Raw genomic sequence first — 14,940 nt, forward strand, 5'->3', positions numbered from 1 at the left:
ATAGAAAACAATATTGCTTCACTAGGTGATGAATTCAGGCTTCTTAATATATAGTATTTTGATAACAAAACCAAAACAGTGAGATGTATTTCAGTATTTCTACATTACCACAATTTCTCCGAAGCCTTGGAACTTTATTGCACTGGTAAGGGTCACAGATGTGGATGTCAGCCTTTTGCTTTTTGTTGGATAGTTTTCTACGAAGATTTCTACTTTGATGGCATCATCATCGGTGCAGTCTTGACACTCCACAAAGATGTTCACTGGTGTTCCTACCCGCAACAAGTTGGGGGCAGACATTATCTTCCTACACAGCAGTGGGGAAAATTATATGTAGAGTATAGTCAGTGCGTAGAAAGAACCACATGCTGTTTAGGATGTACTGAAACTTGCTGACAAACTGAGGAGTTATTTTGTTTTTCTCAGTGGTGGTTTGAGGTTTTTTTTTAATTTTGGATATTCCAGTTTGCAACATATATTATTGCAGATGAGAATCTTCTGCTCTAGCATGGTCTTCACATATAATGAGTGATCCATTGGTTATCTTGGCAAAGATCCAGCGCTAGATCAACAAAACATTTCATTATTTACTGGCATCATTTGAAGGACCACATCACATGATTTACTGGAGCTACTCATTACATAAGACACCGGTGACATGTAACTTTAGACTAAGTTAAATAAATATTCTCTATCTGCACTCTGAACTATGTATCAGTATTTTTAATTGTTTGCAAATACTGGTAATACCTGGTCTTCTTCTTGCTCCCATTACAGTTGTTCTCAACTGCATTGTTACACTCTTAAAATATTATATACAATCATCATGTCCATTTAAGCTTTTGTTTGAGGTTTAAAAGGCTCTCTTAAAAACTCAGTCAAAACCTTAAAGCAGTGTTTCAGTATTAAATAAATTCATCAATAAGTTAATCCTCATTCATTTTCTACAAGCGCTTATCCTGTTGGCGGTCATGGGGGGCTGGAGCCTATCCCAGCTCTCATTGGGTGAGAGGCAGGTTACACCCTGGACAGGTTGCCAGTCTATCACAGGGCTGACACATAGAGACAGACAACCATTCAAGCTCACATTCACACTTACGGACAATTTAGAGTTACCAATTAACCTGCATGTCTTTGGACTGTGGGAGGAAGCCGGAGTACCCGGAGAAAACCCACGCTGACAAGGGGAGAACATGCAAACGCCACACAGTGGAGCTCCCCCACCCTGTCTCTGAGGCGACAGTGCTAACCACTGCACCACTGTGCTGCCAAATAAGTTAATCACTAAATATAATTTCCCTTTATAGTTGCTTAAAGGTCCAGTGTATAGGATTTAATGGCATCTCCCAGTGAGGTTGCAGAACTGAAATTCCTCCTTGGTGTCAATCGTGGGAGAACTAAGGTGGCTGACACAAAAACGCAGTTGGTCCTGTCTAGAGCCAGAGTTTGATTTGTCCGTTGTGGGCTACTGTAGAAACAATATGGCAGACTGTCGGAGAGATATATATGTAGATATAAATGGCTCATTTTAAGCTAACAAAAACACAATTCATATTTTCAGGTAATTATTAACTAATGAAAACATTATTATGAATATTAAAAAAGTATGTAAAGGAATTTTGTTGATTGCCCATCCATTGAAGTTGTGTTTCTGTATTCCCCTCGTCAATAAGACAGTCACTCAAAAGTAAAGTCAAGTTTTCTATCAAGCCAATTGAACAGTATTCACCAAAGCCTGTGTTACACTTTAACCAAAAAGTCTGTTGATATGTTTTACACTGTCAGTGTACACATTTCTAGTTTATGCATTTGTTTTCTAAGGTTTTTCTCGGCCTTCTTGGCTTGGGTTGGGTCATGAAACAGTGACAAGAAGGGATTGCATTTGGTATGCATTCTACAACTAAACAATATAAAAAAGCATAAACAGTAGGAACAGTAATGTAAAATACAAAAAATAATGCTGTTGCATGTAAATTGGGGACCTGAACTAGAATTAGAATTACAAAATCAGTTTACCATGCAAATGCTCCCCTATGTGTCAGCAGCATTTCTTTAACTTCACATCTAATATTTGTGTATACAGAACACAAACATATCTTGGCATAGTGCAGCTACTCCCTACACGCATGCAGGCAGCACATACATATTTTTAACTCCTCCTGCCTCTTTCCTGTCCTTTGCTTTTAACCTGCTCTGCCTCTTTGAGCAGACATTTAAGGCAGAGTGTGAAAAGGGCAGATCTACTTACATTGGAGATCCATCAGCCAGAAAAGTCAGAGAGGAAAAGACCAGAAAGGCCAACAGCCAGAGCCGAGTCCTGCACATCCTCCTGCTCGATCTCCTATCTGCTCTCCCACTCTGCAGCACTCTCCTCTTACACACTTGTACCCCTCTGCCTGCACCTTTACTCCACCTTACTGCTGTCCCATCCAGATGATCTGAAGTAAACTGAACAATGAAATCAATTAATATATGAATGAACTACTCAATGATTCAGTGATTCATGTCACATGTGACAAGGTACAACTTAAGTAAAATGAAGTGTCAACTCCTTCAACCTGTGCATTGTAATTTAGTCTTTATTTGCCTCTTGCATGGTGGTTAGTTTACATATCTTGACCTGAAAAAGATCGCCACATGGTCGCTCCCTCTGAACACAGGCAGCACACAGGCAGCGACTCTGCTCTGTAGCCACCTCTGAACTGTGTATAGCAGTGATATGGAGTGTTTATTCCCCTTGTGTTGCAGGGCAACCAGGAACAGGACAGCGCTTCACATTCCACTGTCACACCAGTCCTTATTCACCATATAGCACACTACTCCTCTTCTTCTCTTGCTAGGGTCCTCTGCTTCGTCATATCGGCATATAGAAAAAGAGTCAGTTATTATTACAGTTTCTAATATCATGTTGGAAACTAATACAGACATGGAGGTCATCCAGTTTATTATCCAACGGCTGAACAATGACTCGCAGGATGCTGGTTTGGCTGGTGCCCAACTTCACCTTGATGTTTACTAATGATCACATTCGAAAACCTTGACATGGCTAGCTAGCAGTATCAGCAGAAGGAGAGTTTACAGACTGATGAGTTGATTTCCTCATCCCAGTGACAACCACAAAAAGCAACACCAACACTCGCCAACAGTCCTGTTTCATACTGATAAATGGTTGCCAGCTTTTTTGTCGGACTGGTTTGAGAAAATTGTCAATAACAGGAAAAGTTCTACTGGAGGTTAGCACTGGAAGACCACATTAATCCACATGATTTTAAAATGTCAAATTTCATGAACTGGCTGTTTAATATACCTTTTAAAATCTAAAACAGAATTCTTGGAATTCTTTTTCCTGCCCTTTTTGACATTGTTATAAAGACTATTACAAATAATTATGGGGAAATTTAGAAAGAGAGATACTAAGAGTGATTCACAGACCACGTATTAATAGGCGAAATAAGGAAAAGTTAAAGGCTGGAAGGAAACTGGGCCTTGCCTTGACCCACGGGGCCTGGCCTGGAACAGCCCAAACAATCTACATGAAGCCACTACCCCGTGGGCCCATCACTCGCTGAATTCAGCTTTGGAGTCGGCTGCAGTCAGCCTGTTCTCATTCTGAAGTCGTCAAATACCGCAGCTTTGTCAATGATTTTGGCGTCAGACACCTGATGCCAAAAGACACCTTTCTCAACAGTATGATACGTAGGTGGATGGCATCAGTATGTATTGCAGCTGGACATAACCTTTTGCATTTTTATGATACACTGCGGGTCGGCTGGACGGCACCTGTCGTGGCGTTATGGTACACGGCTGTTAGGGACCAAGCAGTGAGGCAACAAGGTCACAGGAGTTGTTCACAAAATCGTGGCTTTTTATTTACCAGGAAAATGCATGAAAAGTTACAAACCAAGAAGTGAACAACTAGGTCTATAAAAGAGGTCAACATAACATAGCTTTACTCAATATAATAACTGAACAAGGTGTTAACTGAACAAACTGACTTGTCAAAATGACGGAGCAGGTATAGTATAATACACCAGGGCTAACCTAAATGGACAGCAAATACATGCAAATACATAGCAAAACTAACCAAACCCCCCATGACATGGCAGCACATGGTTTGGTCCAATGAATTGGCTCCAGGATTTAAATGTCCTCAGCACTTAACCATGCCTTTTGCTCCACAGGAAGGGACCTGCCCTTACAACCACGGTGACTTAAAGACAAAGAAACAGACGATTAATATCAGTGTGTGACCTCACAATGTTAGCATGTGTACACTTAAACAATATAAGGTTAAAAGCAAATAAACAGATTCTAAATCAAACCAACTGTGAGATGTGAATTGATTAGGTATTGTTGACCATAAATGAAAGTAGCCTGTATAGATAACAAACTAATGAGTTTAAAGTGTGGATTAGGAGAACATTATCATGTCTGGCTGTGACCATCACAGCAGTTGATGGAGTCCCCATGTAATGCGCCCAAACTTGACCTTGCGCGCTGTAATGATACGCTGCTGGTGTTCACTCCTCAAATGCCGAACTAAAATGTTTTGTTCTAAACCCAACCATATGCTTTTTTTGACATCCAGCATTAATGGCATGTCCTGGAATGTCAATGCAGAGGGATACCTAGTGCGTAATATGTCAGCAAGAAAGGTCACTGACAAAGCGGCAGTATGTGACAACTTGGGATGAGAACATGTTGCTGCAGTGCAGGCTAGTTGGCAGGCGAAGGCAAGGACCTTTGACTCGAGAGAAAATCTGATTTTACCATTGAATGATTCAAGTCTCATTGACGAGGGAAATACAGAAAATCAGTTTCAGCAAATGCACAATTGACACAATTCCTTACACTTTTGTCATCTCTGTTTAAGCAACAAGAAATGGAAATTTCATTTTAGTGGCAGTGTTTAACTTAATGATAAATTCATTTAATTTTGAAACATTGCTTTAATGTTTTGAGTTATTTCACAGAACCCTTTGAACCAAAAAGAAAGAATAAATAGAATAAATGAACATGATGATTGTATCTGATGTTTTGAGATTGTATTAAAGCAGTTGAAACAAACTGTATTGGTAACAATAAGTCCAGGTATTCCCAGTATTTGCAAACACTTAAAGAATTGTTGATAGAGGATAGGGAGTGAACACAGAGAATATACATTTGAATTTATTTTAGTTTAAAGTTTAATCAAGATACTGAGGTATGTCAAGTGATTCAGTAAATGGGCCTGAATTTTGTTTTGACTTTGCACAGCATTACACCTGATCCAGCAAACAGAGTCCAGGTCTTGTTGAAATGTTTTGTTGATACAGTGCTGGATCTTTGTCAACGTAATCAATAGGTCACTCATTATGGGTGAAGTCCATGCTGTAGCAGAAGATCCTCATCTGGAAAAGATATGTTGTTACATAGACCAGTGAAAAATTCTGTGTATGTACACACATAAAGCTGATTCTGATTCGGGTCTGTGGCTTATTCTGATATAATTAGATCAATCTGAAATCACCACACCAGAACAAAGAGAGAAAATTTCATACCCAGAGAAGACATGCCACTATTTGTGCTCTTTGTCCAAAAAAAAACAACATGAATTTGATAAACTGGGACAGGTCACTTTGTAACCTGGGACACTTGTATTAGTCTTGAGGAAAAGCTTGATTGACTGGGGAGTTTAAACTTTCCGCAATCCCAAAGAGGACATCACATTTCAAGTTTCCTACTCCTTAAACTTTATTCTGCTTAATTTACACATGTTGTCCTTGTTTGCAGACATTTTTATCAGCCATCTAGTGGTAGTAAGTCCACAATACACTAATCTATGTAACAACAAGATGGCAACAATCAATGTCAAGTCAGTCTACAGCTGATCCAGACACAAAATGTAATTTCATTTTTATGGTTGAAACTTGTTTATTTATGCTCAATAATGTTTGTAGTTTGATATGGCCAATCTTAGCAACAGTAACAAGCTAGGACACTTTTAGGTTTGACAGACTTCCTACGGACAAAAAGGACGTTCAATGCTCAGAGTATGGAGCAAGGAAGATTCATCCACAGTCACAAAATTATCAAATCACAAGGCTGCTTGCAAGTTTGCTTTTGCACAGCCATGTTCAGGCATGGCAGCATGGTGGTGTGGTGGTTAGCACTGTCGCCTCACAGCAAGAGGGTTCCTGGTTTGATCCCGGGTGTGGGAACCCTTCTGTGCGGAGTTTGCATGTTCTCCCTGTGTCAATGTGGGTTTTCTCCAGGTACTCCGGCTTCCTCCCACAGTCCAAAGACATGCAGGTTGGGGATAGGTCAATTGGTGACTCTAAAATTGTCCGTAGGTTTGAATGTGAGTGTGAGTGGTTGTCTGTCTCTATGTGTCAGCCCTGCGATAGTCTGGCGACCTGTCCAGGGTGTACCCTGCCTCTTGCCCACTGTCAGCTGGGATAGGCTCCAGCCCCCCCGTGACCCTCAAGAGGATGAAACGGTTAGAAAATGGATGTTCAGGCATTGACATGAACAGTTTTTAACAGTTGTAGCCCTGAACAGTGACCTCTTACCTTTAACAATGTTCAGGCATTGAAATAAACACTTGTGACTATTAAAGAAAAACCAATGTCCCCATATGAGGACATTTTTTTCTCAAAAACTACTTACTGTTCAAAGATGATGCTTAGTTTTTTATACTCACCAGGTCCTACGAATTCCCAAATAGCTTGGAGAAATTAAAAATGCATGCTCAACAAAAGCTGGGGTTTTAAGGGGGGTTAATGAATCTGTTTCCTGTCAGTCTTCTTTATAAAGCATTTCTTTTATAATAAATTTTAAATTTCTCTTTCTCTTTCTCTTCTTTGTTCTTGTTGACCACTCATCAATTATAGGTCATGGATATTTTCATATTTTAGCTGCCTAATGACTGACGTTTGTACATGATGATGAACAACTACAAGTGAGTAAGACAGAGAGAAAGAGAGGATGTACAGAACAGATTATAAACCTTATAAAACTATATATGCAACCTTAGGATGTCCTAAACGTCTACAACACATTTTCTCGGGATATTGAGCATTTTCCACTTGGTTCTCTCATTTATTGTACTTTGTTCTCTGTGTCCAGCATTCAAATTAATGAGGGTAACCTATGTAACATAATCCACAGCTGTGGATGTGGATATAATGTTACTTTCTGTTAAATATATCTTATGCATCAGTAGGAATATATCTGTTCATTAATCATTATACTGTTGAACAGACTTAAATGGGTAAATTGTTCACTTAAATTTGTGAAAGACTATTGCATGTACTGTATCAATTCAATTTCAATTTTATTTATAAAGCCCAATATCACAAATTACAATTTGCCTCACAGGGCTTTACAGCATACGACATCCCTCTGTCCTTAGGACCCTCACAGCGGATAAGGAAAAACTCCCCATGTTCCTTATACAAAATTGAGTATATACTTTTTGAATGTGATTTTCTTGCTAAATAAATTAAGCCAGTAGAACCCACAACATTTCAGTTACGTAGTTTACATTTACTTTTTGCCAGTGGTTTAACAAAAGCTGAAAATACCAGCTTTCTTACCGCTGCAGTCGATTGAGCTATATGAGCTGTTATAATCTGAATAACAAACAATCTGAAATTTTAGTGTTGAACTTTCTATGCATCACTCCACTGAGCTCAACAATATCAGACTTTATGAAACCCCTACTTCCAGCTGAACTTATCAAGCTAATCATACAGTCTTCAACATAACAGTGATCATTATTTGTCTAAATTTCTAGATTAATCAAAAGTTCATTTGTATAGAAAACACAGACAATGAGATTGGGACCATCATATTTTAATCAGTACAGTGCAAATTATAAGACCTCCATAGCAATGAAAGTTTTACATAATAAGAAAAATGCAACACAAACACAATTTGAAAAGAACGTTTTGTTTCCTTGTGCTTCACTACTGCTGACATCCGAAGAGTTGGTACTGCTGGACCATCTCCTCCATGCCCAAACAGGTCGGTCTGTGTTCGTCAGATTGACACTCTGCTTCTGTGGGCCAGTACTCGATCCAGGTTCTCTCTCCGAGTACATACTGATAGCTGAGGAGAGCAAAGTAAAAACACATTGGGTCTCCATGTGACCAGCTTTCACTCTGTAACATGACATGAAAAAGCCTCCTGCCTCCCTCTGTGCATTTAACTACTCCATCAGTAGCTACAGTAACACATAAACTAGAGTCAAAGAAAGACTTGATTTAGTTTTGGAAAACAGTAAAACAGGGAAATGGTAAAATGCACACTCCACACATTCACACAAGGAACAAACTCACGTTTGCTCTTGTTCATCTCTGTGAATATCTTTGGAAGTGCCCATGATAAGGTAGGTTTTGCCTGTCGCCAAATCCAAAGACTCTCTGCAGTGCGGATAACTCAGGAATGTGCGCAGTTTATTCAGAGGACCCACATCCAAACTTCCTGTAATTCAAATATAGGAGAAGAGATAAAAGATAAGGATTGAATGCATAGCAGGGGTGTATTACAACACAAGTGTTGTATTCTCACATATTCCTGGTGAAATCATGCTTAAAGGAATAGTTGGACATTTTGGGAAATACATTTAAATTTGACAAGAGTTAGACTGATACCAGTATTGGTACCATTCTCATGAGTGTAGAGGCTAGTAAATATGCAGCCAACAGCCGGCTAACGTAGCTTAGCATAAAGAGTGGAAACAGTTTGTCTGGCTCAGTCCAAAGTTAACAAAGCACCTTTAATGTAGTTTCTTCAACCTGTACAGAAAAAACTAAGTATGAAACAGTTAGCATTTTTGAACGGGTGTCCTGGACAATTTCCTGGCCAGGAACAATAAGTTCTTGAGTGCCTGCTGATTGCCTGGCAATGCAACCTAAGTTAGCTTGCTGCTTGCGGTAGCTTCATACTTGGCATACTAAACATGAGAGGTACAATTCAATTTTAGAAAGAGGCAAACAAATCGTTGTGCCACCTTCACCTGTTAGGCATCTTAGAAACATCAGAGGACTGTACACTTTAGGCAGTTCAGGATAAATACCCACCTTCCTTGATGACTTCCAGTATCCGCACTGTGTAAATGTCAGTGGACAAACCATCTGCAAACTCATCCAGTCTCACTTTGTACACTGAGGACAGACAAGTTGCAGGTTGTTAGCTCACTTGCTTGCTGATTCTACCAATTTCCATCAAAAACACACACATAAATTTATTTGGGATAAAAATGAAGTTCATTTACAGTCTTACCAAAATCAATTTTGCTGGTTTGTGTGCTCTCGCAGACCTTAGCTGTCCGCTGATCATTGTTGATATTGTCTTTCTTCTGCATACTGCAGTTCTCTGGAAATGCACAATATGCACACAGTAAATAGATAAATAAATAGACACACGTGGATGAGTGTTAATGAGTTGAGTGCAGCTGTAGCTAAGTCACAATTAGTGTATGTTAGTGAGCTATTCGTTAGCTCCACTACTGCTCTGATTATACAGGATCCTTCAGGTGCTTGTCGCCTCTGACAGTACGCTCTGGTGCTAATAACTATTACAACTATTTATGCTACCTAACCATAAGGTACAGACATTCATGTTTTCATGACATTTTCATTAAAGTGCTAAACTAAGATGGTGCCAAGGATAATCGTTATATTTGCCAAGGCTAAGGATGTTAGCATTGTCATTTTGAGCATGTTAGCATGCTGACAATAGCATTTAGCTCAAAGTGCTGCTGTGCCTATGGTACAGCCACTCAGAGCCACCAGCGTGGGGTAGATGCTAGCATGTACCCACCTAATGTAGATGTTTTGCTAGCCCTGCTCTAATGTGCTGTGATTGGCTAGTACTAACCTGTACCATGACCTCTTTGTCCTAACCCTATTGGCCCCTGACTTTGACACGCCAATCACAGAATGTAGTCACAGCATAGTAGGGCAGGACTCGGCGAAATACTCGACTTAGCACGACTTAGCATTTACCCTAGTGTGGCTGTGGACTCTTGTTGTTTCTCCCACTTCATTGAGGGGTATAAATTGCTGCAGTTTACAGACAGTGCAGATGATAAGCCCAAAACATCTGATCAGTGCTTTACCTCTGTTAAGCACAATGTTTGTGTTGTCTTTAGGTGTTTGGGGCAAATGTATGTTTACAGTAGATAGATTAGGTCTGATTGACATCATCCCATTTACCTTCTGCACATGTGCATTCCTCATTTCTACAGAGCCGCAGTAGCTGTCCAGCTTTCCTCTCTGGATGGTAGAATTTCACACAATGTGATTCTGCAATAAGGAAGAAAGTTTTTTTAAAAAAAAAATTCAGTGGTAACTGCAGTTTATCAAAAAATGAACACAAAGAATTCAAAAATGTAGCTAATAACGCCTGCTTATCCACTATGTCATCTACTGTGACATCTACAAGCAGCAAAGCACATGGAGACATCATATATTTCTTAGTGTTTTGAGACTCACGGTCATAGTATTCATAGACAGACACGGCAGCTGGTTGTAAGACTCCCACTTTCAGCTTCTGATTGATCCTAAAACTGATCTCCTCGGGTCTTGTGTGAGAAACCTGCGGACAAATTTGAAACAGATAAATAAAGAAAGAACAAGGCAGAGAGAAATAGTGTAGAGGTAGGAAACAGTGATGTCTCACCTTGTCCAGGTAGATGATGAGTGAGCCTCTTTCTGACAGGGCTGTGTTCATCTCATATTTTGCAATGGTGCGGGCACGTCCTTTAGCCAACTACACACAATCACACGTTGTCAGACGACTTTCCAAACCATAAAACACAGCTTGTTCCTCCCAACAATACACACTGACTGATCTTTGCGTGGGTATATGCGTATTTGTAGTTCTTACCAAGTCCAGGTCATTTGTGTTGGGAGTGAAGCCAGTAAGCAACCCAATATCCAAGATTGACATGGATGCATCGCTCTCCCTGTCCTTATACCTGGACACAGAATGGACAGAATAATTAAAAGGAAAGCGTAAAGATGATGGAGAGAAAGAAAGTAAAGCTCATTATAAAATGTCATATCAAATATCCTTTAAAATTTCAGACTCTGAGCAGCTCAAAGCTACCCTGGAAATCCAGAGTTCTCGCGAGAGCACAATTTGAATTTGCTCAGCGAGTCACTCTGGCGATCAGTAATGATGCTCATTATCTATGCCCTTGTAACCGAGCTGCACCAATCACATCGGTTTATCTGATATAGGCGGGCCAGAGGCGAGCTAAACAGATGATGACAGCGCTGCGACAATGAAGTCTGGAATCAGTCAGTAAACATTGCAAGACGGCTACGGATGAACACCAGCTGTTTAAAATGGCTTTGGCCGCTACAATGAACGAGTTAGACTTGGCTTTTTCTCTAAAAGAGGAACAGAAGACAGCGCTCGAGTCTTTCCTTTGCAAGAAGGACGTTTTTGCTGTTTTGCCGACCGGATACGGCAAGAGTCTAATCTACCAGTTAGCTCCGCTGATAGCTAAGCGTATAAGTCATCCCGTGTATTGTTCTGATTGGTCGTAGTGTTACCCAATTGCGTGCAGTGATATTTTCAAATGCATGATTGGTGCCGCCCCTCGAGTTGGACCATTTTCATTACTCATGGCCAGACCCTAAATCTTTCTAGATTTGGGGGTGGATTTCCAGGCCAGCTCAAAGGAGCTCATTCAAGAAAAAATTATAGCTGCTGCGCAGCAATGGTCGGGGCCGGGCAATTTTAGGCAACAATATAATTATGGCATGCCCTTCAAATTGCGGATGAGTGGCTGAAGTGATCAGACTCATAATATACAAAGGAAAGAAAAAACTCAAGAACAAGAAAGTAAGAATAACATTAACTTCTAGCAATTATGAACAAACTGGCCTGATCTAGCTTAAAGCTAAACATTATCCATGGTGACAAAGATGAAAACATTTTTGAAAATGTAAAAGTAGCTATTGGATAGACTCTGCATATTGACTGATAGCTAAGCCAAATAAACAGGGAAAAGAGACAAGGGATAACAGGGAAAAGTGTTGATAAAGAGTATTTGTCTCTCCGCAAAACTGCCTGGATCATAATTATTTTAACCTTAGTAGTCTTTAATCCACATAGCATGATGCCTGAACATAGGACTTTCACATTAGAATGTCCATTCTGCCTTAGCTGAGACCTGAACTCTCAACTTCTGAGACCGAGGTCTGTCTTCTATCTCACTGAGCTAATTGGCAAGTGACAGTTCATCTGTGGCTTCACAAATTTGTTTATTTGTTTATTTGTTTATTTTATTTGGATCCCCATTAGCAGCTGCGCAGCTAATCTTCCTGGGGTCCATACATAAAATCAATCAAATCAAATTGACTAAGCCAAGCATCAGGGTGCCAGACAGTAGCCATCCATGCCAAGGAAAAGCAAATTTCAAAGTGAAAGTTCCAAAGCTGTAGCACATATGGTTGATTTGTTATGAATTTTCAAAGTTTTGAAATTTAGAGGCTTGCTGTGGCGCCACCATCAGGACTATTGTCTTGTGTTTCCAGTTGAGGACATCTGGCATGAGACTGGACCTTTATGAAAAGTTTAGGTAGATTTCTCATATGGAAATGTTGCACAAGCTGAGGCTTGGACTCACAATCTTCAACACCAAGAACCATCCTCTATCTCACTGAGCTAATTGGCAAACAAAAATGTCACATGTAGCTTCACAAATTGACTAAGCCAGTCACCTGTGTGTAAGACAGCAGCTGTTAGTGTGTAAAGGCAGATTTCAAACAGCTGTCAAAAATTCAGTTATTAAGACAAAAATCTGAAAATACACAAATTGCATCTAGACAGCATTGAGATGTTGGTAATTTGTTTTTAACAACGATTTATTGGCTCCATAATTGAAAAAGTGATGCTTAAAAATGCCATTTTTGCATTGACTCCAATTGTTCACATGAGAGCGAAATTCAAAATGCTGTAAAAAAGTCAGTTTTTGAGATAAAATTCTGATATTTTCCAAACATCATCTACCATGATTCCAAAATTTTGTCATTTTTTTAATGAACATTGAAAATGTATTTAGCAAGAATTTGCAAGTATATGTTTACAGTACTGTTTACAGTCAAACATTTTGATGCACTGTAGGCTCAATTTTCAATAAATCAAAAATCCATGTGGATCGTTTGTGTAGGACAGTCTGAAGATGCTCTGTAGCAAGTTTGTGGAGTTGTGGGAGGAGATAGGTTTAAGACGTTTTACAGTTTTTAAAAAAATAGAGTGATGGACTTCATAATTTGCAATAGGTTTAAATGGACAAAAGTTTCTTCAGTATTGGGGCTACATTTTGGTGAAAGTTGCAAATCTGTAGCACATATGGTTGATTTGTTGTGAATTTTCAAAATTTTGAATTTTAGAGGCTTGCTGTAGCGCTACCATCAGGACTATTGGCCTGTTTTTGCAGCTGAGGCAATCTGGCATGAGACTGGACCTTTGTGCAAGGTTTGGTGATTTTTCGCGCATGGGAAGTAGGATTTCCTCGGAAGAAGAAGAAGAAAAGAAAGAAGAAGAAGAAGAAGATGCAGGATAACAATAGGGTCCTGGCAGCTGAGGCTGCCCGGCCCCTAAAAATCACAGACATCTATTTGCAGCAAAGCACATGGAGGCATCATGAGGGCAGAACAATTGAAAATGAGCAGAATAACACTTGTAACGCTTGTCAGTATGACGACTTGATTGTACTTACAAAACCTCTATTCTCAGCTTGTATACCTTCTCCTCCTCTTCAATTTTCTCTGTAGGAGCAAAACATTGTATTGAGTATTAGGTTTATTGGTTTGTCATAATCTAAGGTAAACTGATAAAATTACAACAATTAGAGGCAAATGAGGACAAATAAACAGAAAGAGACACAAGGCCCCAAATTACCTGGGATAAGCTGCACTGACACGTTAAACTTCTCACAGTCACTCTCCTTTTCTTTAGGTAGAGCATAATACAGCGACACCATCTGTCACACGGACAAAAGTGCATCTTAATATGTGATAAATTAATAGACATCTGTCTTAGGAAAATATAGCACAAATCTTTGGTCTCATCTTGGACACACCAATAATCAACAGATAATAAAACTCAGAGTATAAAATGTAAAAATGTCTGTACTTACTTTCACCGTTGCTTCTCCTGAACCCGTGGCAGTCACTTTCACATCCTGGTTTATATCATTGAGCTGTGGGCAATTAGATATGTACACAGGGATCAGCAGAAGAGACACACAAAAAAACTTCATGATTGATTATATTAATGAGCCACCGTGTTTTTATTTTTGTGGCTTCTCACTTTAGATGTTCTTGTGGCGTATTGGTTGAGCTTGTTGAAGTTGAACTTTTCTGGCCTTGACCTGCCCGGCAACAAGATGTCCACATTCAGGTCATACTCTGGTTCTTTAGCACTGGCCCAGTACTCTGCTACAGCCTGGTACACCATTATAGTAGCCTAGAGAGAGAAAAAGAGTGAGGAAGAGAAAACACAACTTAATAATGTTATAAGCTAACATAAGATGTGGAGGTATCAAGATGGAGAGAAGGGGCTGTGTTACCTGAGTTGATCCGTAGCCTCCGCCCACCTTCTGCTGTTTGTTGAACCATCTCACAATAGGTCTGGCGTCTTCAAATGCCTTTATCAAGAGAAGGCAAGTCAGTGGTTAAAATTTTAGGTGGTTGACGATTTATAACACAACTAAGGTAAAAATAGTGAGAAGTCCTGATTCTGGCACAGTTATGTTTTAGATTGTAACCTCACAGTTTCCAAATCCGACCACAAAGCTTCTACATCAGTTTTTGTCTATAATAGCCAGTGTTGTGCTAGTCACTGAAAAACAGTAAGTAGTTACCGTTACTAGTTACTTCATTAAAAAGTAACTCAGTTACTTAAACCAAAAAGTAATGTGTTACTGAGAAAAGT

General features: G+C 39.6%; 2 protein-coding genes across 5 annotated transcripts in view; both read right to left on the reverse strand.

Annotated features, from left to right (window-relative positions):
• LOC117254742 (complement C3-like) overlaps positions 1 to 2,448 on the reverse strand; it is a 64,240-nt gene extending 61,792 nt beyond the window's left edge. For 2 of the 4 annotated variants that reach the window (XM_078166638.1, XM_078166635.1), the window contains exons 1-2: positions 2,249 to 2,405; positions 109 to 307 (exon numbers count right to left, since the gene is read on the reverse strand). In XM_078166638.1, the coding sequence (XP_078022764.1) occupies positions 109 to 307; positions 2,249 to 2,325 (276 nt within the window). In that variant the 5' untranslated portion in view covers positions 2,326 to 2,405. Of the gene's footprint in view, positions 1 to 108; positions 308 to 2,248 lie in introns of all 4 variants that reach the window. The other 2 variants (XM_078166639.1, XM_078166637.1) reach the window with 1 other exon arrangement.
• Positions 2,449 to 7,820: 5,372 nt separating this feature from the next.
• LOC117254690 (uncharacterized) overlaps positions 7,821 to 14,940 on the reverse strand; it is a 75,078-nt gene continuing 67,958 nt past the window's right edge. The window contains exons 75-86 of the mRNA XM_078166593.1: positions 14,576 to 14,653; positions 14,317 to 14,472; positions 14,144 to 14,206; positions 13,906 to 13,987; positions 13,724 to 13,772; positions 10,876 to 10,966; positions 10,482 to 10,758; positions 10,203 to 10,292; positions 9,268 to 9,360; positions 9,066 to 9,149; positions 8,322 to 8,466; positions 7,821 to 8,091 (exon numbers count right to left, since the gene is read on the reverse strand). Coding sequence (XP_078022719.1) covers positions 7,950 to 8,091; positions 8,322 to 8,466; positions 9,066 to 9,149; positions 9,268 to 9,360; positions 10,203 to 10,292; positions 10,482 to 10,758; positions 10,876 to 10,966; positions 13,724 to 13,772; positions 13,906 to 13,987; positions 14,144 to 14,206; positions 14,317 to 14,472; positions 14,576 to 14,653 — 1,350 coding nt within the window. The 3' untranslated portion in view covers positions 7,821 to 7,949. The remainder of the gene's footprint in view (positions 8,092 to 8,321; positions 8,467 to 9,065; positions 9,150 to 9,267; positions 9,361 to 10,202; positions 10,293 to 10,481; positions 10,759 to 10,875; positions 10,967 to 13,723; positions 13,773 to 13,905; positions 13,988 to 14,143; positions 14,207 to 14,316; positions 14,473 to 14,575; positions 14,654 to 14,940) is intronic.

Source organism: Epinephelus lanceolatus, chromosome 3 (assembly GCF_041903045.1).
Source record: "Epinephelus lanceolatus isolate andai-2023 chromosome 3, ASM4190304v1, whole genome shotgun sequence".
Lineage (NCBI taxonomy): Eukaryota > Metazoa > Chordata > Actinopteri > Perciformes > Serranidae > Epinephelus > Epinephelus lanceolatus.